Genomic DNA, 25,846 nt, shown 5'->3' on the forward strand with positions numbered 1-25,846 from the left:
CAGGAAGCTGAGATAGGAGGATTGCAAGTTCAAAACCAGCCTCAGCAAGAGCAAGGCACTGAGCAACTCAGTGAGACCCTGTCTCTAAATAAAATACAAAATAAGGCTAGGGATGTGGCTCAGTAGTCAAGTGCTCCTGTGTTCAATCCCTGGTACCCCAAAAATAAAATAAAATATCAAATATATAGAATACTCCTAAGAAATGTCACATGCTTGGAATGGTCTTAAGAAATAATAGGAATATATAAAACAAATGAGATAGAGATGTTATAACAGAAAGGAATCTGAATAATAGTGTGCAAATTAGAAGGGATACAGATGACAGTTGCCTGATGATTATTAGAATAATTTCCAGTAATAGAAATATATTGTTTCTGCCCCTCAGGTGAGGCCCAAGGTCAGAGGATCGAAGGATGAAGGCCAGCTCAGCACCTTAGCAAACAGTAATCTAAGCCAGGCATAGTGGCACACACTTGTAATCCCAGTGGCTAGGGAGGCTAAGGCAGGAGGATCTCAAGTTCAAAGCCAGCTTCTGTAAGTTAGCAAGGCCCTGTCTCAAAATACAAAATTTTAATTTAAAAAAGAAAAAAAAAAAAAGGAGGACTTGATGTAGTTAAATACCCCTGGGTTCAATTCCTGATTCCAAAAAAATAAAAATATAAAATATAAAAAGATTGGAGATATAGCTCAATGGTAAAATGCCCTTGTGTTTAATCCCTCAGTATTTCAAAAAATATTTTTTTAAAAAAAATGGTATCTTATTTGTACTTTCAAAGCCAGAAACCTACGTGTGCACCACATACACGTACATACACACACACTTCATACTGGTCTAACACAATTTATTTTTCACTAAATGTGGAGGATGTTTGGGATAGTCTGGCTAAAATATTCAGGCTATTTGGCACATGCCAAATTAATTCATTTGGTGGACACAGGGAAGGTTTACTTTAGAAGAGACAGTTGTCTTGCAAAGCAGTGAAATAGAGTTGGCAAGAGCCCAGAGTGACTGTTACCCATAAATGTTTTTGGAGCTTCCGCACACAGTGGACAGAGGGCCCAGCCAGCCTTGGATTGAGCCCTAAATCCACAGGCAGGTGGGTGATAGTCTGAAATGCAGGAGTTTGGTCCAGCTGCTTGCCTCCAGGAAGGCCAGCCAGAAGGCGGTAGGTGTCAGCAGGCTGTAGGCACTCCTACCTCAGTGGTTTCAACTCAGCCAAGGGAAGGCCAGTGGAGAATCCAGTGAGAGTCATCATTCAATCATAGCCACATCTCAAGGCACTTGGAAAAGTTACTGGAGGGGCTGGATTAGAGAGGGTAGCATCTAAGAGATACGAGGTTCTCAATAAGGGAGCTCTCATAGTAGCAGAGTCAAGCACATCACCAAGCTTTGGTTCCTAGCTCTATAACACATTAGCTATGTTATTTTGACCAATTTCTTTGTACCTTGCTTTCTTTATTTGTAAAACTGTGATATTAATTCTAGTATGATAGAGCTTTTCCTGCCCTAAACAATTGTAATTCACTTTTTTGGGTACAGTTGGGGGGGGGTACTTGAGATTGAACTTGACCATTGAGCCACATCCCCAGGCCTATTTATATTTTATTTAGAGACAGGGTCTCACTGAGTTGCTTAGCACCTCACCCTTGCTGAGGCTGGCTTTGAACTCCAGATCCTCCTGCCTCAGCCTCCCAAGCTGCTGGGATTATAGGGATCATAGGCATGTGCCACCACGCCTGGCTTGTAATTCACTTTTAATAGCTTCCGACCATCCCTTGTACAGTGTTGTGTTCTTTAAATGTATCAAAGTTAGCAGGAGGAGGGTAGGGTGGGGCAAGAGAAGCACCCCACAACCTTCCCATCTTTTTTAAGTTCCCTCCTAACCTGGTAATTCTAGATTCATGAGAAACACAAATTGTATGTATTGTCTTTATTCAGATACAAAATATAATCCTGTAGAATGGTTTATTACAGTATAGTTGATATATATCCAAGAAAAAACATTTTGTAAATTAAAATTTGTCTAAACACGAAAAGAGGACCTCCTTTTAATAATCCTTAACCATCTCTGCTCAGACCTTCTGGAAAAGTCTCGTGCTGTTCGTCAAGCAAAAGATGAGCGTACTTTTCATATCTTTTACCAGTTGTTATCTGGAGCTGGTGAACACCTGAAGTGTAAGTGACAAGGGTCCTTCCTACCTATATTTAGTAAAATATCATTTCTAATGTTGAATTTTTTTTGAGAAAGGAAAATCTCAGGAAATAGTGGTTTTATACACGTGTCAAATCTCTAGCTGGTTAAATCATGAGAATGAAAATGAAACTGAACTTCCACATCATGGAGTAAATACTGTAAGTGGTAGGTTGTTCTACATTGTACTTTTATTTCTTTTTAAGATTTTTAAATCAGAAGAAAATGATGCATGTTTATGAGATTCTGTTTCAACATTTAGATGTCATGTTCAACATTAGTAGATGTCATGCTAAGTAAAATAAGCCAATCCCCTAAAAACAAAAGCCAAATGTTCTCTCTGATATGCAGATGCTAACTCACATCAAGAGGGGAGGGGATTGAAGTTCACTGGATTAGACAAAAGGGAATGAAGGGAAGGGAGGGGGATGGGAATTAGAAAGATAGTAGAAAGAATCAGACATAACTTTCCTGTGTTCTTATGTGAATACACAACCAGTGTAACTCTACAAAAATGGGAAGTTATACTCTATGTATGTATGGTGTGTCAAAATACATTCTACCGTTAAATAAAGAATAAATTAAAAATTAAAAAAACACTTATAAGTAGAAAGGTAAGCAAAAATATATTTACTTAATAAAGTGAAGTAGAATAAACATTTTTATTCTTAGATTTATACTTAAATATAGATTATGCTTGCACTAATACTAGAAAGATCCAATGGTGGGTATTTATTTTCTTATTGTCATAAATCACAAGGACTAGAAGCTTAGGATTGGATGTGGTTAAAAAATTTCTGGTCAGGGTGAGAATTTTGCTGAGTCAGAAATATTTGAGGCAGGGAGAAGATGTATAATGTTTCAATCTCTTCTGTGTCTCAAATTCAGTGTTGTTTCTCCATGATTATTGTTATCTGGATATTATAGTAGACATATATAAAGTAGAACTTCTCTGGGGACTAGGCTTGGGTCAACCAAAGGCATCTCTAAAAGCATTGAACTCAAAAATTAACTAGAGAAAACCTGCAGAGGAAATACATAAGCAACAAATACACAGAGTGGGTGCCTAGGAGAGACTAAAAATTTATAATTGTGCTGTATGATAAGAATAAAACCCTCAGGCTTTCCGACTGATAATAACTCTGCACCAGGAATGAATTTTAAAAAGATGATCAGAGTGTTGAAAGGAGGTAGAAAAAGAAAGCAGGCAGTACCTAATAGAAATTAAACATGATGTAATGAGAATCAGAGGGAAGGTGTTATCAGCAGAAGCCCTCTGCAGGACAGCAAGATAGCCAATTACAAGGAAGACTGGGGGCACATTTGCACATCTGTTAAGGGGATAAGTACCCTCTCTGTTCGGAGGACTCCTGAGAAATGTCCTTGTGCATCCTTGAGCACACTTGTCAAAAGAATAAGTGCTCCCTAACTCAGGGTCCTAGAGTGCCATAGTTACTAGTTATATCCATTATAATATCTGTCATTAGCTAGGTATGGTGACACATACCTGTAATCCAGGAGACTCTGAAGGCTGAAGCAAGAGAATCCCAAGTTTGAAGCCAACCTCAGCAACTTAATCGAGACCCTGTCTCAAAAAAAAGATCAGAGGTGGGAGATAGCTAGGGATGTACCTTGATAGTAAAGCACCTCTGGATTCAATCCCCAGTGCCAAAATTTTAAAAAAGAATCATTATTTAAACAAACTGGCCTGGTCTGAAGACAAAGTAACCACTAAACAAACTGGCTTGGAAAGACATGGATGTAGCTCACTGGTAGAGCAGATGCTTAGCATGGGAAGGGCCCTGGGTTCCACTCCCAGTACCACCAAAAAAAAAAAAAAAATCATTATTTAAACAAACTGGCCTGGTGAAAGAGTTTTTCAGGGCCTTTATGGGGCTGAGAACTTGAATATCTAGATAGTTTTCATATAGACCCCATAATGTTTGAGGTAAGCTATAAAGAAAAAGCATGAGTTTTAAAGCTTTCCTTAAAAAGATGGCTAAAAATGTTTAAATCTGAATAACTCAAGAGTAAATAAAGTTTATCTGGAAAGTTTGCATCATTTCCCAGCTATCCAGTATGAAATATAATTTTGTACAAATCACCATCCTGAAAGCTCCTGCCTTTGTTGCTCACAGATTTGTCTGTTCATGTGTTTACATGAACATATAAAGAAAAAGTATGTGCAGGCAATGGGTTGGATGGGAAAAAGCATGTGCTGGTGATAGGTTGGATAGTGAACCCCACTTCTCCTCGGAGACACCAGCAGTCGATTGCAGGGGTGCTTTAGTCTGTTTATGAGTATTTATCGAATTTTATTCTGTTGTATTTCCTTTCAGCTGATTTACTCCTTGAAGGATTTAATAACTACAGATTTCTCTCCAACGGCTATATCCCTATTCCGGGACAACAAGACAAGGATAACTTTCAGGAGACCATGGAAGCAATGCACATAATGGGCTTTTCTCACGAAGAGATCCTGTGTATGTGTGATTTCTCTAATATTCACAGCCTCACTTTCATAAGCCAAATAAGTTTGGGGTGAATAACCTAAACTAGAAAATGAGTGGGAAACTAATGAGAACTGCCCTTAATTTTATGAACTCCTCAAAGACAAATTTTACTAAAAAAACTTCACATACAGTAATTTGTAGCACAAAATAAATTAGAATAAGTCTTTGTTACATTTTAGTGAAATATTTTCATTAATTTTTTTTTCTTTTTATCAACATGAAGCAATGCTTAAAGTAGTGTCTTCAGTGCTACAGTTTGGAAATATATCTTTCAAAAAGGAGAGAAATACTGATCAAGCTTCTATGCCAGAAAATACAGGTAAACTAATGAATAGTGATTTTATTTCTATTTCAATGGCTTCTTATGTTTGCTAAGAACATATGAAAAACACGAACATGTGCTTCCTGAGGACTCTTGAGTAGAGTGGCAACCCTGAGGGAAGACGGGGAATGGTCCCCAGCTTACATGGGAGAGGCATTGGTAATTGAGGGGAAGGGAACTAAGCTGTAGCAGACCACACAGCTCACCTGGAAGAGAGCTACCTGGAAACCCCCGGTGTTGCCAAACACACAGGTGGTCCTCAGCTTACAGTGGTCCAACCTTATAACGATATGAAAGCAGACCCATACAATCATTCTGTTTTCCACTTGTGATACAGAATTCAGTAAGCCATGTGAGATATTCAGTATATCGTCCTAAAACAGGATTCATGTTGCATGATTTTGCCCAACTGTAGGCTAATTTAAGTGTCTAAACATGTTAAGGTAGACTAGACTCAGCCATGCAGTCTCAGTTTAAAGTGGGTTTATCAGAACATCATAAATTGAGGAGCATTCTCGTAACTGAATTTTCAAAGCTGGATAGGAATCTACATTTTAATAGGAAATCCTCTAGTTTGTAAATGTTCAAAATGGATTTAAATTTAAAACACATTTTTCCTACATTGCTTCTGATGGTCTATAGAAAAAAAGAAAAGCCAGGCGTCCGAATATTTTCTTTGATATGAGGATGCTGACTCATAAGGGTGATGGTGGGTGGGGTGGGGAGCATGGGGGGAATGGAGGAACTTCAGATAGGGCAAAGGGAAGGATGGCACAAGGGGGTAGGAATGACGGTGGAATGAGTTAGACATTATTACCCTAAGGACATGTATGAAGACATGAATGGTGTGAAAACACTTTGTGTATAACCAGTGACTTGAAAAATTGTGCTCTATGTGTGTGATATGAAATGAATTGCATTCTGCTATATGTATAACTAATTAGAATATATAAATAACTTAATAAAGGAAAAAAGAAAAGTCAGGCATCACTGATATGGCCTGGTCTGCCTGACTACCTGGGAAAGTCATCTCATCCCATAACTGTGCACCGTGGCCCATGAAGGCTGACATAAAGTCACATCATCTGCCCCTTGAAGTAGTCCTTTTTGTAACCATTTCACGGTTCATTTGCAATTTAATTCTGTGATACTCTTCTAAGTGACCTGCCTCTCTTGCTGTGTCATGGTTACCATTTCCTGACCCTTACATGTATCTTGCCCATTCAGAGTAGTTGAATTGGCCTATGGGCCTGTGTCCCCCTGTGGCTTCCACATGGTGAAATTACTGTTGGCAGAGTAATGAAAGACGTAAAGTGAGACAGATGTGCTCCTGCATAGCTTAGCTTTGAAGTCATAAAATGACCCATAGGGAGAAGAAGATCAGGTCACCGAAGGCAAGGAGGGCAGATGCTATCTCATTATCTCTCACTTTTTAAAAATGGGTGTGTGATTACCGTGGAAGAATGGAAGGTATTTTTCATCAGACCTAAACACATTTAAAACACACTTGAAAATGTGTTTCTGATGGTCTATAGAAAAAAAGAAAAGCCAGGCATCGAATATTTGTCTAACTTTAGAACAGCTTAATAATCACTAGAGTTTGTCAAGTGTTTGTTGAGTGTTGTGATTCCATCCTGAGTACACATGGAGTATTTAGGGGTTTTACCTTTCAGTTGCACAGAAACTCTGCCATCTGCTTGGGATGAATGTGATGGAGTTTACTCGGGCTATACTTACCCCTCGGATCAAGGTCGGCCGAGACTATGTGCAGAAAGCCCAGACCAAAGAACAAGTAAGTTCAACATTAATTGTTATTTCAGATTTGCTGGAGTGATAAGTGGGAATCATTTGACCTTCTGATTGACATGCACAAACTGAATCAATGAAAACTTCATGAATATTTCTTAGTATTAAATGAGTACATTTTTCAGTAGCTTATATTTGAATTTGAAACATCATCTCTAGTTGTCCTGGGGAGGGGAGGCAAATAATCCAGTAGACAAATCTTAACTTAGGAGCCAAACTAGCAGCAAGACCTCCATTACCTTGTTCCTGTGCTTGTACAATAGCAAGAATAGGGGAATGGCACTTACCATTTAATTGTGGACTATTTTAAGAAATACATTAATAGTTGTGTAAGAAGGTTGGAAGGTGGCAAAGTGCCAGCTAATAGAATTAATGAGATAGATAATATCGCTCAGAGCCCCAGGAGTCTGGGGAAGAATTTATTTTCCCTGGGCATTTTTACCTATTCCCTAAAATGAGTAACCCCCCGTTTTCATTTAATTGTACTAATAATGCTTTCTACTGATGTGTAAGATTGAGACATGATTAAGTAGTAAATGTCATTTCAGGCTTCTTGAGTATTAGATAACAATAAACTTCACATAATAACGGTAAATGCTTTGTTGAGACTGTTTCCAGGATAATGGGTTGATGTTATTTAATTATAGGCAGATTTTGCAGTAGAAGCATTGGCAAAAGCTACCTACGAGCGACTCTTTCGCTGGCTCGTTCACCGTATCAATAAAGCTCTGGATAGGACCAAACGTCAGGGAGCATCTTTCATTGGAATCCTGGATATTGCTGGATTTGAAATTTTTGAGGTATTCTTTCTTCTCTCCTTCCTTCCTACATTTCTTTTTGTTTCTTCTTTTAACAAATGTTAAGGCTTATTACGTACCAGGTTCAGTGCCAGGCACCAGGGGCATAATGACAAATGAACAGGTACAGTCCCTGCCATTCTAGAAGAGAATCAGACAATAAATGGCAAACAGCTACTCAGTTCCCAGTGTGTGAAAGGCTAACACAGTGAAAGGTGCTGTGATAGGAAGAACAGGGAGGACCTTTAGGGGAAAATTTGTCAAAGGTTAGAAGCTGCTGGAAAGCCAGTGTGTCTAAACAGAGCTGACCAAAGGGAGAAGGGAGTTGAGGATATGGAATGTATTCTGGCACCAAAGTAGAAGTAGGGCAACATCGAGGAGGCCAGTTTGGTAGACCAGGGGCAGGGTGAGGGTGACCTAGCACAAGAGTCGGAAAGAAGCAGTGAGGAGGAATGATGGCCGGAGTCCACGTGTTTGATAGTACACTGCATCAGTGATCTGACTAGGTTTGTCCAGTTACCTTCGACATGGCAAAGGTTTACGGTCACACACCTGTTAAGGATTTGCAGAAAGGTTGATAAAATTTGCTCTTTGAAAAATTTGTATCCTTATCTCTGTAAATACATATACAAGCTGAATCATGATAGATGTAGTTTGTCTCTTTTCTTTGATAGATTTAGAAGGCACAAATATTGACTTTTCTTGCAATGAGTGTATTACTTTAGCCACTATTGGGTACTGAATTGTCTAATTTTAAAATGGACTTCTTTAAAATACTATTAAGTCAGTCTGTCCTCACAAAAACTGAACCATTAATGGGATAAGCAATTCATCCACTGAACTGGACTGGACACTGCCACTCTAAGAGATTGTTTTAGTATATATTGATTTATTGATTTGTAAATAGCTTGAGAAATCTTAAAAAATTGCTGGGTACAAATTACATTTAAAAAAAAAATCTTTCTTCTTCTACATAAACACCAGAAGATAAAAATGAAAGAAAAGACCCCCATTTCCCAACTTCACCAAAAACAGATGAAATACCTAAAAATAATTTTAAGAAGAAACAGGTAAGATTTAAATGAAGGCAACTTTACATGGCTGCTATCAAAAAACAAAACAAGACAATAAAGAGACATACCCTGTTCTTGATGGGAAATTTTAGCATCATAAAGGTATAGGTCTTCCCAATATTTATCTATAAATCAAACATATTTGTTTAAAACCTATTAGTAGGAATTTTAAGGGAAGGAAGAGAAGAGGCGACCTTCTTGTTAATTCCAAAAATAATCAAAAAGAAGAGACAGTGAAAACTGCGAAGAGAGTACTGAAGACAAGGCATAGTAAGAGAAATATGTATTAATATAGGAATATGCAGACAGAAAAAGGTACATACATGCAAAAAATACAAAGCTGTTTAATGAGCATAATTTGTCATCAGACAGGAATGAAAAAAGCCTCAATATCCACCACTGAGTGAGTGGTTCAGTTTTAATTGTGATGCAGAGATATGGGCAGAGCAGTGCTGTGCAGCCATATAAAGAATAAAGTGGTTATATACTAATATGGAAAGACTCCAAGATAAATTAAGTTAAAAAGAATCAAGTTTATACACACATGTATGAGGACAGAGAGTATTTCCAGAAGAATCACAAGAAATGGGTGATATCAGCTGACAATAGTGAGAACAAGTAGGAGTTGAAGAGAGACTGACTTCAGTGCAACTCAATAACACTTGTATGTTTTAAATTTTATACCATGAATTATCAATTTAGAAACAATTCAAAAATTGGCAAAACAAAAAAGTCGGTTCTTTGAAAAAATGAATAAAATTGATACACCTTTACCCACACCAACAAAGAGAGAAATTCAAATTACTAATATTTGTGATGAGAAAGGAAATATCACAATGGACACTACTGAAATACAGAAGATAATCAGAAACTATTTTGAAAATTTATACTCCAATAAAATAGAAAATATTGAAGACATTAAGAAATTTCTTGAGACATAAGAACTATCCAAACTGAATCAAGAGGACGTATACAATTTAAACAGATCAGTTACAAGCAATGAAATAGAAGATTCCATCAAAAGTCTATCAATCAAGAAGGACCAGATGGATTCTCAGCTGAGTTCTACAAGACCTTCAAAGAAAAATTAACATCAGTATTTCTCAAATTATTCCATGAAATAGAAAAGGAGAGAATCCTTCCACATTTATTCTATGAGGCTAGAATCACCCTAATACCAAAACCAGACAAAAAACACATCAAGGAACAGAAACTTCAGACCAATATCCCTGATGAACATGGATGCAAAAACTCTCAATAAAATTCTTAGCAAATCGCATATAAACACTTATTAAAAAGTTAGTGCGCCATGATCAAGTGGGGCTCATCCCAGGGATGCAAGGTTGGTTCAACATATGGAAATCAATAAATTTAATTCATCACATCAATAGACTTAAAGACAAGAATCTCATGATCATCTCAATAGATGCAGAAAAAGCATTTGTCAAAATACAGTGCCCCTTCATGTTCAAAATATTAGAAAAACTAGGGATAGTAGGAACATATCTCAACACTGTAAAAGCTATCTCTGCTAAACCAATTCTTTTGTTCTGGGAATGTATGTAACTCAGTGGTAAAGTGCATGCTTAACATATGCAAGGCCCTGGGTTTGGACCCTAGCACCACAAAACTTTTTAAATCAATTATTTTTAGATGTAATCAGTAGTTTAAATAAGAATTACATTCTGTTGCAGGTAGTCCAGGCTTAATACAGCAATAGATGTCATAATCAATCATAAAGCAAAGCAAAATCCATTTATATAAGTATGAATAAGCACAATCAGGCAATCTCTTAAATATTTATGTGGCTTGTCCTATGTGCTAGTTAGAAAGCAAGGTAGGCTCTGCCCCTGCCCTCCCAGTATGACCTCATTCTAAAACAGCAAGTACGAACAGTTCTGCAGGCTGTGGAAGATCTGAGCGGCTTTTTCAGGCCATAAGTCTATTCCTAGGAGATTGATTAAATTCTTTCTAATTGAAAGTCACTTTTTATAATGAAAGAAGTTATTTATGGATACATGCTACTCATGTGAACAGTGTGGAAACAGAGAAAGGGCTGTATACTTAGGGTATGTAGGATGATTACTCAAAATTATACTTATTAAAATTATAAAGTTATAATTTTAATTATATATTATTATATAATTTTAATATATATTATAATTTTATACTTATAAAATTATACTTATTAAATTCACCCATCTGTCCATTCATCCACCCATCAGCACAATAGAAAAATGGGCAGAGTTCACAGAGGAAGAACAGAAGTGACTGTAACAAATGAAAGATGTTCAGATTCACTTAATGAGAGCAGTGCTATGTCACTTTGGATATTGGCAAAGGTCACACATTGAATAAGAGAAGTACTTGCATAGATTAACCCAGATCTTTACCCTTCCTCAGCGCTCTTTGTATCAGACCAGTCTGAGCTCCCAGCAGCAGCCCTGGGAAGTAAAGACGATTCTTAGATGATTTATTTCTTACCTCACTCTGGAGCCCACATCCTCACTGAAGGGTAGAACGGGACAGTACTGATTCATCAGCTAGAACCAATAATATCATGGATACCTGATAACTTCCAATGAACTTTTTGGGTAACTAGATAATTATTCCCATCTTCTCTCCCTCCCCATGTGTGGACAATGACTTTCAACATCTGTAGCTGAACTCCTTTGAACAACTGTGTATCAACTACACCAACGAGAAGCTGCAGCAGCTGTTCAACCACACCATGTTTGTGCTGGAGCAGGAGGAGTACCAGCGCGAGGGCATCGAGTGGAACTTCATCGACTTCGGGCTGGATCTGCAGCCGTGCATCGACCTGATAGAGAGGCCCGTAAGTGTGCCCTCACTCTTTGGCTTCTAGATCCTGTTCAAGCAGGGCCTTAAATTTTGTTCTTGGCATAATCCAAGATAGAAATTATCCTCATCAGTGTTAAAGTAGTTTTTCAATCTAAATGTTCACCTGGGCATGTAGCTTAGTGGTAGAGGCTTACCTAGCATGCACAAGGCCCCCCACAACCCCACACATACTCCTACTAATAAATAATAATAATCTAACCTTTCTAGGAAGGTGATGCTGGGATAAAATATCCTATTTAAAAGTAAGTGACATCCCAATAAAACCCTTCCGTTATCTTTCCTTTCAGCTTTGTTCCTATCCTCACATGTATAGTTGTGTTGAATAATGTAGTGTGGTCTTCATGGGTGGCAGAGGTCCCTGGTAGTGGTGCCTCCCCTGTCTCCCGTCATCTTAGGTAATTCAGGGACATACACTTAGCTGGGAGTAAGCCATGTCGTGTCAATCCATTTTCTACACAACAAAAGTTTGTCCTTGTAAGTACAGAGATGTTTTTCTTTGGGCAGGTTTTTAAAATTTGAAGTCTTGGGTGGTTTTGGGGGGAAAGAGGGGGCCTTTTGGCAGATGTATTTTTAGTAGCAATCTTAGCGCATCAGAATTTTAGCGTCATGTAAAAGCACATAGAACTATACATAGTTCATTTGCTTTTTGAACTACTCCATGTGATTGTGAACAAATAGTAATGATCTGGCTATGTATTTCCTGGCAGATAGTTGTTTTGTTTTGTTTTTTTAATTTATTTTTTAAAACAGGGTTTCACTAAGTTGCCCAGGCTGGACTCCAACTTGTCATCCTCCTACCTCGGCCTCCTGAGTAGCTGGGATTATAAGAGTGCACCACCATACCTGGCTTTCTGGTGTTATATTTTACTCACCATAATATTGGTTTTGCTTATTTTATTCTAGTATCTGTCAAAACATAGAGAAAAAAAAAACTAATGTGTAATTAAGGCTGAGATATCCCTCCCAGCCCCAGTATTAGGGTTCTAACCTAGAGCCTCTTGCATTAATACCCATAATTTACATAAAGTTCTAGCACTACTAAAGTAGGCCTATTGCAACAACAATCCCAAGGTCTCCCCTAACAGGGGACCAGCTTCAGCAACTTACTGAGAAAAGCAGTTCTTTTTCTTGTTATGCAGTCTCTGCTTGCTGCCCGGAGTCCTTGTTTGAAGATGGTTGAGGCCCACTGTCTGGAGATCTTGGATGGCATAGTCCCTGCAGTGGCAAGTTAGGAAGAGGAGGAACCTAGAAGACATTCACTCCACTGAAGATGTAGTCCTAGTACATTAGATATGTGGGTTTAAGGAATGCAACAGATAATTTTCATTTGGCACATTACCTACATAAGGAATCATTTTACTTTTTAAGGCACTTGAGCTACATGTTTAGAGCAGAAATCTCAAATTACCTGTAGTGGTAAGGATGGCTGGGTAGCTTGTTGCATCTTTTGGAGGTAACACAGCATACTTGCAGTAATTTCCAGTTAGCTTTCACATCCACACAAGCACATTTCATTGCTGCTCTGTTGCCAGAAAATCACCAAGAAATTTGTTTGGAAATTTGTAACAATAAGGGAATGAAATATTTTGTGTTAGCACTGTTGACATTATTATCGATGTTATTTGAGGTGTTTATATCTGTGTGTCCTTGTGGCACTCAAAGGCCTACATTTTAAGACTGCCTTGATGGTGTCCCTGCACTTATGCTTTAGAATGGAGGAGAACCTGGGTTAAATTCCCAGTACCACTGCACCCCACCCCACCCCACTAAAAAAAGAGAGAGAAAGGGAGAGTGGTTGCAGTATTTTCTTGAAGAAGAATACCTTTAAAAGTGTTCTGGAGCCAGGCACCATGGCACATGCCTATAATCCTTGCAGCTCAGGAAGCTGAGACAGGAAGATCACAAGTCGAGACCGGCCTCAGCAACTTACTGAGAAAAGAAATAAAAAGGGCTGGGGACTTAGCTCCGTGGTAAATTGCCCCTGGGTTCAATCCCCAATACCCCAAAATAAATTAATGAATTAAAAATAAATAAAAAAAAGTGTTCCAGTCACACCTGGCTTGGAGATGGGTGGAAGCCTGTGAGCCTTGGGGTTCAAAAGCTTTTTACAAACCTCTTGACCATTTTACAAAAACATAGATTCCTGAACTTATAGTTCTTTAGAAATACCCAATTAAAAGACGTGAGAAGAGATTTTGACATTGAAGAAAAAAAAAATGAGACTTATTAACGGTTCTTTGTAATCATGCTGTCACTGAGTCATTTAGAAAAAAATTAAATCGTATTTGGATTTCGTGTCAGAATTCAGGAATGTTTTCACTAAATGGGAATAGAAATGTAAAAATCTCTGTAGAAGGACAGATGTTTTGGTTATCTTAATATTAGTGTGGCACTTTCTTACTCACATCTGTCAGGTGATGCGGGGAGATTGACCCACCTGCCACTCTGAGCCCTGGCTCCTCTGGATTACCTAATTCTTGTTGCTTCTGATTATCATCTTCTTTTAGCTGATCTGAAACCCCAAAAGTTCTTTCAGGTGAAGGAGCCGTGGGCTAAGGTCTCACTGCAGAAGGATTCTCCCAGCTTCTACCTTCTGGCTTTGGAATCCACCTTCACCTTTCTCCACCCACATTCTAACCTTTACTTTGTTTTTAAAATAGTACTTGTATAGATAGCTAGCTGTTCCCCAGTAAAGATAATGGCCGGGCTGGGGATGTGGCTCAAGCGGTAGCGCGCTCGCCTGGCATGCGTGCGGCCTGGGTTCGATCCTCAGCACCACATACAAACAAAAAGATGTTGTGTCCGCTGATAACTAAAAAATAAAATATTTTTAAAAATTCTTTTAAAAAAAAGATAATGGCCTGTGTGTTAAAGAAAACTGATATTTGAGTTTTCTTCTAAAAAGCTGATTTTATGGATATGTCCTAGAACTGGCCCGAGTTCTATTGTGGATGGCATAGATCACCTTATTTTTTAATTGAGACACAACTCACATAGCATAAGATTGGAGCCTTCTATGCTAATTCTACAATATTTTCATCACCTTTCCCCCAAAAGCCCCATAGCCATTAGCCATCAGTCTCCATTCTCCTCCCAACCCCTGGCTGCCAGTAATTTGCTTTGTAACTTTGTGGACTCACTGAGACCTCTTTCCAGTGAGCTCATAAGTGAGTGACATAAAGTAGGCTCTCAAAGTCTGCTAATTCATCAATTGCTTTATATGTTCATTTTATCACTCTCCATGTACTCTACTTAATAATACTTTTAAATAGTTTACCAAGTATGAAACAATATACTTTATTTCATCATCACTTAAACAAAAACTTAGATTGCTTAAGATGTGTAATGCCTGAAACAGTTGGTTGAGATTTTATAATAATATATCCACCAGTCATTGAATGTAAACAATTAATTTCATCTCTACAGCCACCTCCCAGTTCCTTTTTGGCTTCTTTATTTGCTGCTTTTATGGGCCATTTATTTGGAATTAGTTTACTTAAAATTTACAAATTTGAAAGTTGGCTAGAGAAGTTACCCATTCTCTTGTTGGTACTTAGCAGTTTGAGATCTCCATGTTTGAATTATAAACTTGTTATGGTTTGTACATTTACTTTCTATACTAGCAGTAGTTTTTCACAGATCTGCGTAAAACTCTAATGGCTTTGAAAGATAAGCTGTCAACCCAATGGCATGTGACATGCAAACCTTGTCCTTTATTGCTGCCTCTCATCATCAGGCTAACCCTCCAGGTGTCCTGGCCCTTCTGGATGAAGAGTGCTGGTTCCCTAAAGCCACAGACAAAACCTTTGTTGAAAAATTGGTTCAAGAGCAGGGTTCCCACTCCAAGTTCCAGAAACCTCGGCAACTGAAAGACAAAGCTGACTTTTGCATTATACATTATGCTGGGAAGGTAAGAGAGTCCTTATGCTGGATAACTCAATTTAAATCACTGTTTTCTGTTGCTGCGTTTTATGAAGGTGTAACAAAGGTGTCGACAGACATTCACAAACACTGTATATGGTATATATTTTAACAGTTGGCTTGCCTTTGAGACAATCCAGTTTTTTCAGTTGTTCTGTGAAGACTTTTGATGAAAGCTTAAGAAGGTTTTTGTTCTTGTGTTTGGTTTTGTGTTTTCCATTTCACCACATATGGCTTTGGTACGGGTAGGTGGACTATAAGGCCGACGAGTGGCTGATGAAGAACATGGACCCTCTGAATGACAACGTGGCCACCCTTCTACACCAGTCATCGGATAGATTCGTGGCAGAGCTTTGGAAGGACGGTAAGGATGTACTTATGTTTATAATTAAGCTTGGCTGGAATCTTTTATAGTTAAGATTTGTTGATGATTCTTTTTCATATATATGTGTATAAACATTTTTTTTTCTTACTTTAACATCTTTCGCTAGAGCAGGGCTGCCGTTATATCGGAAGTTACCCATTTTAAGATACTTGGGTTAAGAAATGAATAAGACATCTGCCTTCTTGGTCAGATGCTGTGGGGAGTACAGGAATAAAGAACTACACTATGCCTCAGGCTCTCCAGTGACAATTCAGCTATAAACTGAGGGCACAGGGACACAATACAGAGAAGCCCTGCATGTGCCATTTCCCAATGTGTACAGGTCTGCCAAGCTGCATCCTCCATCATTGCCACTCCCGCCACGGAGGCTGGTGAATGAAGTCTCCCAATACCCTGCATATAAATCATTTTCTTTTATTTCCATTAGTCCTCATAGTTTTTTTTATGTACATGAACTTCAGGTGAAGATTTTTGGTGACATTTATCATAGATCAGATTTACTAGTACCAGAAAAACAAAAAGCCTGTGTGTCTGTACACAAAGAAGGAACACATCATCTCTTAGAGCTTAGCTCTTGCTGCTGCACCTCACTCTGGTTCTGTCCTACCTCTTTGCTTGGCCTCAGGCCATGTAGGACCTTGGCCCTGGAACTGCCTCCACCAGGCCTTGAGGCCAAGCATGTTTGGAACTGTCTCACTTCTGTTTTCTCTATAGCATCTCAAGACCTAGGAGTCTAGCTGTCTTCTGAGAGATCAAGGGAAAGAAACACAAAAAGTATAAATAAGAGGGGTCAGGGTAGTTGGGGCAAAAGAAAGAGAGAAGAGTGAATGCAGAGAAAGGGAGAAGAATGATCATGCACATCAGGTCAGGTGCAGGTAAGGGAGCCTGCAGGGTGGGGTGCAGTGCACACATGCATGTACATGTCCTGGGAAGAGACTATGCCCGAGACTATATTAAAAGGATTCTGGGGGAAAGGTTAACTTTCTGATAAGTAAAATGGAAGTTTTTCATCTTTATACCTTTAAATGAAAGTCTTCAACTGGCTTCTAGATGCACAGTGTCATTTGCAATGATCTAGTCAGTCAAGGGATACTACCTGAAGACAGAGAAGAATTGCCAGGCCCTTGGGCAGAATTTGCAGGACCCAAGCAAGACAGGACATGCATCTCTAGTCCCAGCACTTGGGAGGCTGAAGCAGGAGGATTGCTTAAGTCAGGGTTTAAGGCCAGTCTGGGCAACATGGCAAGATACTGTCTCAGAAAACAGAAAGAATTTGCAGGGCCTTCAGAGTGGTCCCGCTCTTGACTGTGTTGCCAGAGAGTGTTGGTGTGGGATCTGAGAAACTGGGACTAGAGTAGAGAAAAAAGATTGAGCTCAGGTCATTACAGAAAGATGAGCACTGGCAAGTTGCCATGCAGATGGGAAATGTTTCACAAAGGAGAGAGGGGTGCAATTTTGTTCCCTTGGGAGTCCATTCAATTGTGAGTGGTGGACACTGTCAGTCACAAAGTGCACCGTGCTCATTCAGTCCCCTCCTGGTGCTCTTTCCAGGTCTCAGAACACAGCAAAAGGAAGGGGGATACACACACAAACTACTGAGTGCCAGAGATATCTGAGATCAATGCTGTGTGAATGGTACAGAGTTTTTAGGAATTTGCATCAGAGGAAGCAACTCTTCTTTTCCTGGGGTGCTACAGTAAAACATCATAAAAGAGGATGCATTTTTCTTTGTCCTTCAAGGATAACAACTTATTGATTAAATGATGAAAGCTAACACGTTCTGAGCACTTACTGAGTGCCACACGGTGGTTTTAGCACTAATTTTTAAGCTTTTATATCCTGAACATGCCTTCAGCATTTGCAGATAAAAAGACTTACATGAACTAACTCATCCAGGGCTAAGGATCTAGGAGAGGGTTTTTGTGAGTGAAGTTGGTGTGGGGTGGAGAAGGGCATAGAGGGATCCACCTCTCAGGAGGAACATCCGTTTTGGCTTCATTGTAGAGCTGGGGCAGAAAGGGAGAGTGGTCAGAAAGCAAGGCTGGGGAGATGGTTGGGGCCAGGCTCAATCCTGAGGCAGCCTGATGGCCCAGCTGGAGGGGAGTTTGGACTTTAATGAATAGAGCATGAGTAGGTTTGTTCACAGTCTGAACTATAACAAGTCAAGTGGGCACTGGCTTGCTGGTAGGTTGGTGAGAGATTCTGGAGGTCAGGAGTGTGAGGGAGGTGACTGAGGACAATAGTGGGCCTGGAAGGCAGGTCTGGGGAAGGGGGATTTCCCCACGGAAGCCTCCAAACCTGATTTTCTCTTTCTTTCAAAGCAAAACAAGATATTTGGGAAACACTGACAGTTTAATAAAGGAAATTGGGGCCTAGGTTTACACACATGTTCTGACATTGTGTTTCTTAAGCAAAAACCATTTTTGAATGAAATACACACTTGGAGCCCCAGTCCTATAACTGCAAACCTCATCAGGGGCTTCTCATGTGTCTGTGGGATAGATCTGGAAGCAACAAAAGGTGTGTCCCCTGCCCTCCGAGAGCTTGTGCTGCAGTGAGGAGTCCAGGTAGACCCAGATGCTGTAATAGGACTGCACTCATCTTCAGCTGGCTCCCACCTTCTTAGGTGTCCTCCTTCCATTCTTCTCTGTTAGTCTTAGGTCATCCCCAGATACTGGAGAGGTCTTGGGCAGCAGCGGGTCAGGGTTTAGGTGAGATGTGGGAGGCTGAAACAGTGAGTTCTGATTCCTGATCACAGATGACAAGTCTTACAGTGAAGACCAGGTCTGGAGATTCCTTACCTGTGATTTCTATTTAATAGGTACAGGAAAGTTATTAAATTACAAAATGCTTAGGTGAAACTCTGGCCGTGTTGCTGAGCCCCTTCAGCCCTGTTCATCTGTACTTGTCTACAGCTCTAACTTCACAGGCAGCACACTTTTTGTAGCCCTGTTTATAGCCCTTGCTTTGCTATAGTTATGTAGGTTGAGAGTGTGTTTGGCCACTCTTGTTAGAACAGGCCAAGAGGTGTCCCAGGTTTGTCCCACCTGTCCCAGGTTTGATCTGTCTCTGCTAGCTTTTGCTCTGGAACAGTCCTGTGTGTTTGCACTCCTGATAATGCCCCTTTTAGCAGATAATTCTGTCTCCCAACAGCCTGGGTAGACAGCCTGTTGAATCTGAGTGGCAGAGAAGATCTGAGAGGTCAATCACTAGAGAATAGGGTGCTGTTCTCTAGGGTGAGGGCAGGTGGAGAGGCAGTACCACATTGTCCAAGTTTGAAGACTGTATGTTTCATATGCAAGATCAGTGGCAGGCTCAGAAAAGGATTTGGGTTCAAGATAGAAAGATTCCTGATTGCTCACACAGAATGTAGAAATAGATCTTTGAGGATAATGGGAAGTTTTTTTCTAGGAAAAGAAAATAGCCCTAGTTGCCTATAATTCCAGTGGCTCTGGAGGCTGAGACAGGAGGATTACAAGTTTGTGGCCAACCTCAGCAACTTAGTGAGGCCCTAAGCAACTTGGTGAGACCCTGTCTCAAAATACAAAATAAAAAGAACTGGGGATATAGCTCAGTGGTAAAGCACCCCAGTTAAATCCTCAGTACCATGAAAAAAAAAAAAAGAAAGAAAAGAAAAAAGAACCCTGGAAAAACACTTGATTAACATCTAATTAGTTACCTCTTTTCATAGCCACTGAATTGCAAATGCAGAAAAATGACAAGTTGACCATGAATGGATGGAGATATGATATATGTATACAGCTTGCCTGTGGACACAGTGCCTTGAGTATAAGACCTCTTGTGTTTAAATCCAGTTTGTGTTAGGGTTTACAGAGTTTTCTCAAGGCCAAACCAGGAGGAATAAGATGTATTGGTGGCAGCCCTGCCCTAGAGATTCTTAGTGCCCCACTTTTTGCTAAAAGACGTTTGGGATCTCTCTACCAGTACAAAGGATTTCTTGCCACTTCTGAAAGAAAACTAACGCTTGCATTTTCATGTCAATTTTCCACTTTGGGTATTTTCATGATTGATTTCTTAGGATTTGAAATTATTTTACATTTTGCAGCAACAGAACTTGAATTTTGTTATCTTTAATGGTAGCTACTGATCTTTTAGGAATTTGTATTTGAAGTACATTATGTTTCCAAAATCTGTATTGGAACTAAAATTTCACAGCAATATGAAACCCATTAATATTTACTTTGACCACAGTGCTCTAACTTAACTGCAGTCTTGTCCTGATTTATTAATTGCAAGATCTTTTTATGATAGATAGCTCAACTCGTACCTTATTATTCTTAACTGTCCTCCAGCACTTACCTGGGGTAATCATTGAACATCAATATGATATGATGCTCACACCTACAGTTGAGAATATGCTCTTTGATTCAGTTTAAATTTATTTTATAAAGAACTTTGTCCAAATGTGCAAATTCTCTAACCAGTAATGTTTGCATGGGATTTGCCCTGGACTGGCTGCTTCTGTAGCCCAGTTTCAGTTTACTTGTGATGTCAAATGTCTTTCACACTAACTGAAGTGTTTGTGTATTTGCTCTTCTGTCCTCCTGTTTTTACTGTTTCTCTGCTTTAGAGATTCAGAATATTCAGAGAGCTTCTTTCTATGACAGTGTTTCTGGTCTTCATGAGCCACCAGGTGAATGTATACAGCCTGTAGCCTCCAAAACAGAAGGGTTTTAAGCCCACAGAGCAAACTTGGGGAGGGCTGGCAGGGTGGCTGGGGAGGGCAGGGTACACTGGGGGGTTGGGGTTGGGGTTGGGGTTTCTGTTTTTGTTTTGCTCATAGGCTGCATGAACCTTTCATTTCATGCTCAGTTTTATTACACTTCAAGGCAACTGTTTGAGTGCATAAACAATTCAATTGCTACTGCCTCTACATTGCTTCTTATTTTATGCATAGCACTTGTAGCATTGCATATTAAAAGGTACGTCACTACCTTTTTCCAATAGCACCATTTTGATACACAGTCCTCCAAGGGAATTGTAAGGCATTGATCTGCCAAATGACATCTCCTTTGTCTTTGAGTCACCTTTAAATTTTAACTCTTAAGGAATTCCAAGGAGGAGTTTTTTGGTTTTGGTTTTGGTTTTCTCTTTTTAAGTCTCTACCATTTTGTGAACAAATAATTACATATTTATCTCAGGTATATTGGCCTTGTTAAACCTTTGATTTGGAATTGGTATGCATATCTAGTTAGTTGGACTCATCTTTGTAACTGGGGGCATTGAACCTGTCTACAAGATTTGATATGTGTAGCTCAAGACTAAGATGGAGTAGGGTGTTGGTAGAATTTATACTTTGAACTTGAAATTGAGGTCCAAATGTTTCAGCTTTGTAATTTGAGTTCTCAGTCCTGTTTTAAAATATATACCAGTGATGGCTAGAGGGCCCCCCAAAAGCCCAATATAAAATGAAAGTCACCCAGCTTTCCAATTTTAAGTAAAATTGGCAAGTAGCAGAATTCAAAGAAAAAGCCAAATTCATCTTATAAAAATTTCCCTTATGAATTTTAGAACATGATAATATTGTTATCTAAATCCTTCTCCAGGGTTATTTTTGAAAATGTTAAATGACTGTGCCTAATTTAGTCCAACTAAGATTCCTGCCATAAATTCTAGCTCAGATACTGTGAGAGACATATAGAGTGCAAGCTTGGTGTGGGAGGGGAGGATAGATCATGCCAAAGAAAATTTGAGCTGAAATGAAAATTGCACAGAACCCCAAAGAAAGAAACCTGCAAACTCAGTTACCTTGGGCCTTAGGGAGCACCAACGATGGAGAGGAAGTGGAAAGAGAGAGAGCGCTGAGCACTAGCTCTCAGCTTCTGGTCTGCCTAGGACTTGTGCTTTGTCAAAAGGTCAGTGCCTAAGCTCTTGGACTTTCTCCCAAAGTAGAGTGGCCTCTTGAGATTAATTTTCTGTCCCACTTTTGGATTTCTAATCTTGTGAGAGAATTCCAGATTGTGAGGTCTTTGAGAGCAGGGCCTGTTGCTCTCTGTCATTTCCCAGTAACTGGTACAAAGGAGGCACACCATGAATGAGTCTGTGAGAAAATTGCTGGGTGGGAGGGGTGACAATCCCATTCCCACTTTTCACACCCAGCAGTTTCCCCTAAAACCCCCACCCCGGCCTTTCCTCCCCCTACAGTACAGAGGCTCCTGTGCAACCATGATCTTTGGGTGCATAGACCAGGCATTTTTCTGTACCAGCAGGATTCAGTACAGAGCCACTCTTGGATGATTTCATTGTAATGAGAAAACAGGAAGTAAGCACCCTCCCCTCCCCGACACACACACACACAGAGTCACACACATTCTTACCTTGGTGCTAAAGATGTCCCTGGCTCTGTCTCTCTGTGACGTGACCTTTGGTTGAGTTACCTGGATGAACCAATTATGAAGGGTCTTAATCTCTTCTTCTCCTTAGAGGCCTGTCCATCTACCATGGCCAAATATAGTCTGTAAAGTTGTGTACAGTAGTTCTATAGCAATTCTTTCTCTCTTCATTATGTGTTTATGGGTTCAAGAGACCCCAGGGAAAGTGTAAGAGGTTTAGGATATTGAAAATATAGGATATTAATATTTTCAGTGTTTTCTCAGGAAATAGTGGATGAGGAGGTTCCTGGGGACAGATTTTGTGATTGCCTATGACAAGCTGACCTTTAGTGAGCATCTATTTAAGGAAGTCACACAACGCTGTTATGGACCCTGTGCTGCTGGGCACATTTGTAATGTTGGGAAATTGAAGAGCATGTAGGCTTTTGAGGATAAAAATGAGAAACTGAGGTAGAGCTTTCAAAAGCATCAAAGGACAGGTGCAGATGAGAAAGGAGCAGAGGAGAAGAGGATCCATCCCTAGCAGCAGAATGTGGAGGTCCCACAGGTTTCTGCTGTAATGTCAAGCACTGTTTTCTTTTACATCTGTTTCTCCAGTCATGGAGAATGCAAGCAGACTTAAGTAGGAAAGAGGGATTCCAACTTCAAAGTTAGTCAGGCTTTTGGACTTAAAGGGTTAGAGAACTGTCAAGTGGCTTTTAGACCTGACCCAAACCAGCCTGGAGGGACAATTATGTTCCTATCTGCCCTAATGCTGGCTTGAACCTGCAGTTTCCTTCACAGAGTGACACCATTTGGGCTCTTTGAACCCTCACATTGCTAGATCGCAGCTGACAGAGCTGAAACAGTACCATGAAAGAAAATGTAAGAAGAGCCAGGAAACAGGTTTTTATTGTAGGTCCCCCATCCCTTTCTCAGTCTTTCATAGAATTAGCCCTTGAAATGAGGGAGCAGCAATTAACTTAAGACTGTTAAGGAAGGGGCTGGTCCCCAACCCTGGAGGGCTTGTCCAGTGTCACAGCTCTTCCAGGGCTTCCTTCTTCCTGTGATCTCCACTGGACTCTTACCTATCTGCTCACCATAATTGAGAGGAAAGACTTATGTGGTAGCCAGGCTTAAAACCTAGCAGTGAGGATGTTCTGACTTCAAAAGCTTTGAAGCAGTCTTTTTTTAATCCCATAAGACGTTAAAGGCTGTTCCACTTAGAATAAAGCAACATGACTGATAAAATGGCAGCCATAGAATTATGGGCTATAGAAATAAAGTACTCTCTTAGGATCTGTGGTTTGAGCCTGATACAATTTTATGCTTAAAGTGTCGTCATCTTCAACGGATGAAATTTTGCTGTTGTTGCCGTGTAGTCTATTCTTTCATATTTTTTTTTTATCTTGAGTCTTACCAGTAAATGGGCACTCAAGAAGAAGTAGCATTTGGCGTTCCTGAGGTTAAGTGGGGATGATGACTCCGGGCTTTCGGGGTCCTCATCAGCCTGCACCTGATGTGGGGGATGTGCAGCATACGAGGTGTTGGGGAGTCGCTATTGCCATGGCGATGCCTGCAGCTGCTGCTGGCACCCTTGTGGCTGTTGCTGTTGTAATTATGAAAAACAGAGACACTCAATGTTTATTTCCTTGGTTTTTGTTTAAGGCAAGTCTGCTTTTATGCACAGTGTCCCATGGCCCAGCTGATAGGTAGTCATGCTGGGCTGCCAATATTAAGATGTTTGGGATAGGAATTTGCCAGGGAAGCAAGGACAATGGTGCAGCAGCCACCCTCGGAGGAAGAGGGGCTTCCTGTTTGCCAGACACCTTGGGCTTCTGAAGGAGATGGGGAAACCTCCATGGGGAAGGGAAGTTCAGCTTATTGCTGGTGCTTGGGATAAGAAAGATTGCTTTCTCCTCAAATCAACCTCTGGACTTCCTGGAATAATTTCCAATGACTGTAAGAGACTGGTTGTAACAGCCTTTGTATAATGGTTTTAAAGTTGTTATTATGGAAACATTATGGAGACACCATTTGACATTAAGATTGTTTCTAGGAATTCAGAGCAATTTAATATTTCTTTCCGTACATGGTTTTAACTGTTAGTAACATTTTTGTCTGTTAGAGTGACACAGTCTTAACTTGTTGAAATGAGTACTGAGAGCCTGGGACTGTGCTGCCTGTGGAGGCTGTTGAAATTAACAATAAAGTAAACGGCCCACTCCTGGTTTCCAGCTATACTAGTTAGAATTCTGGCTATCTGGCTTAAATATTTCAAATTAAGTTTAGTGACAGTAGTATTTGGGCTGGGTTTGAAGAACATAAAAATCTCATCTTCCTCCTGTCTCCTAGATTGTCCCCTAGAAGAACAGCCATTAAGAATTCCTGCAGCAGACAATAATATCCCTCATATAAAAACCATTTATGGTAGCTTTGTAATGACATAAATGACACATTCCATTTTCTCTGTTAAACGGATGTTTAAGCATCTAAAGTCTGACTATTGAAATTTTTATAGAATAATAAAATGTCAGTGCAAAATACTTTTAATTCTTTGCAGGCATCTGGGAAAGCAAATAATTTAAATGCCCACCAGCAGCCCTCACCAAGCTTTCCAGATACCCGAAGGAGAAGAGTTTGTGGTGGGATGATGACCAAGCCCGTCTCACACTGAGCCAGTGACTGTGAAACACCCTGGGGCTTGGGCTGTGTTAGATCCCAAAGGAGCAGAATTGCTGCAGATTCCTTGCTTCCTACTCTAACCATTTTTCCCCAAGAAAATACTCTTAAAATAGCAGCTATTCTGGGTCTTGATTTTGAAATGTAGTCATACTTTTATATCATTTTGGCCCAAATCATTTAATAAATTTCCCAAAGCGTTTCTCTATTACCCACAAGATGGTTTTGCTTATTAGTAGATTTTCACTGAGTTTGAAATTTCAAATTAAAAATAATAACAAGTTCAAATCATTCTCTTTTTTAAAGAATCTGAACATTTAGTTTTCAATTACTCTTATTAAAATTAAACTTGAAAATCAGGTTTATTTTGCTCACTTTTTTCTAATGGAATGGCGGTGTTGGACATTGGCAGCATGTGGTGTGCAAGAAATGCCCTTATAGGTCAACATCCTGCAAAGTGAATCCAGTGCTCTTTTCTCTTTGGTGGTGGTAGTCATTCATTCTTTTGGTAAACTTGGTGTTTCTTCAGCAACTACTTATTAAATAGCCACTGGGTGCCAAGCACCATGCTTTACCCAGTGCAGGGTGGTTGGGGAGGTAGTAGTGGTCATCTTAGCTGATTGTCAGGGTCAGAGGGACCATAGGAACAGCTCCCAGTCCCTAAGTGTGAGATACTGGGGAAACATCCCCTGGGGAGCTTGGTCTGGCCAAGAAGATGCAAGGAATAATGTGGAAGTTTGTCCCAGGTATCTGTCCTTAGGCAATCTGAAGCTCAGGAGGGAGTGGCCTATTTAGGCTTGTAGGGAACCAGAGACTAAGAAGACTTCTTAGATGATTGCCACTGTGGTACTGCAGGCCTATAATCCTAGCTACTCAGGAGGCTGAAGCAGGAGGATTGCAAGTTCAAGGCCACCCTGAGTAACTTACCAAAACCCTGTCTCAAAGTAAAATTAAAAAGCCT

At 39.9% G+C, this 25,846-nt stretch overlaps 1 protein-coding gene across 2 annotated transcripts in view; it reads left to right on the forward strand.

The window, feature by feature from the left end:
* Myh10 (myosin heavy chain 10) overlaps positions 1 to 25,846 on the forward strand; it is a 140,259-nt gene that overhangs the window by 69,923 nt on the left and 44,490 nt on the right. Inside the window, exons 8-16 of one of the 2 annotated variants that reach the window (XM_026390474.2) lie at positions 2,078 to 2,176; positions 4,532 to 4,675; positions 4,929 to 5,024; positions 6,701 to 6,819; positions 7,481 to 7,633; positions 11,366 to 11,539; positions 15,302 to 15,475; positions 15,736 to 15,850; positions 20,463 to 20,525. In XM_026390474.2, coding sequence (XP_026246259.1) covers positions 2,078 to 2,176; positions 4,532 to 4,675; positions 4,929 to 5,024; positions 6,701 to 6,819; positions 7,481 to 7,633; positions 11,366 to 11,539; positions 15,302 to 15,475; positions 15,736 to 15,850; positions 20,463 to 20,525 — 1,137 coding nt within the window. The remainder of the gene's footprint in view (positions 1 to 2,077; positions 2,177 to 4,531; positions 4,676 to 4,928; positions 5,025 to 6,700; positions 6,820 to 7,480; positions 7,634 to 11,365; positions 11,540 to 15,301; positions 15,476 to 15,735; positions 15,851 to 20,462; positions 20,526 to 25,846) is intronic. The other variant, XM_026390473.2, reaches the window with a different exon arrangement.

This window comes from Urocitellus parryii, chromosome 7, assembly GCF_045843805.1.
Source record: "Urocitellus parryii isolate mUroPar1 chromosome 7, mUroPar1.hap1, whole genome shotgun sequence".
Lineage (NCBI taxonomy): Eukaryota > Metazoa > Chordata > Mammalia > Rodentia > Sciuridae > Urocitellus > Urocitellus parryii.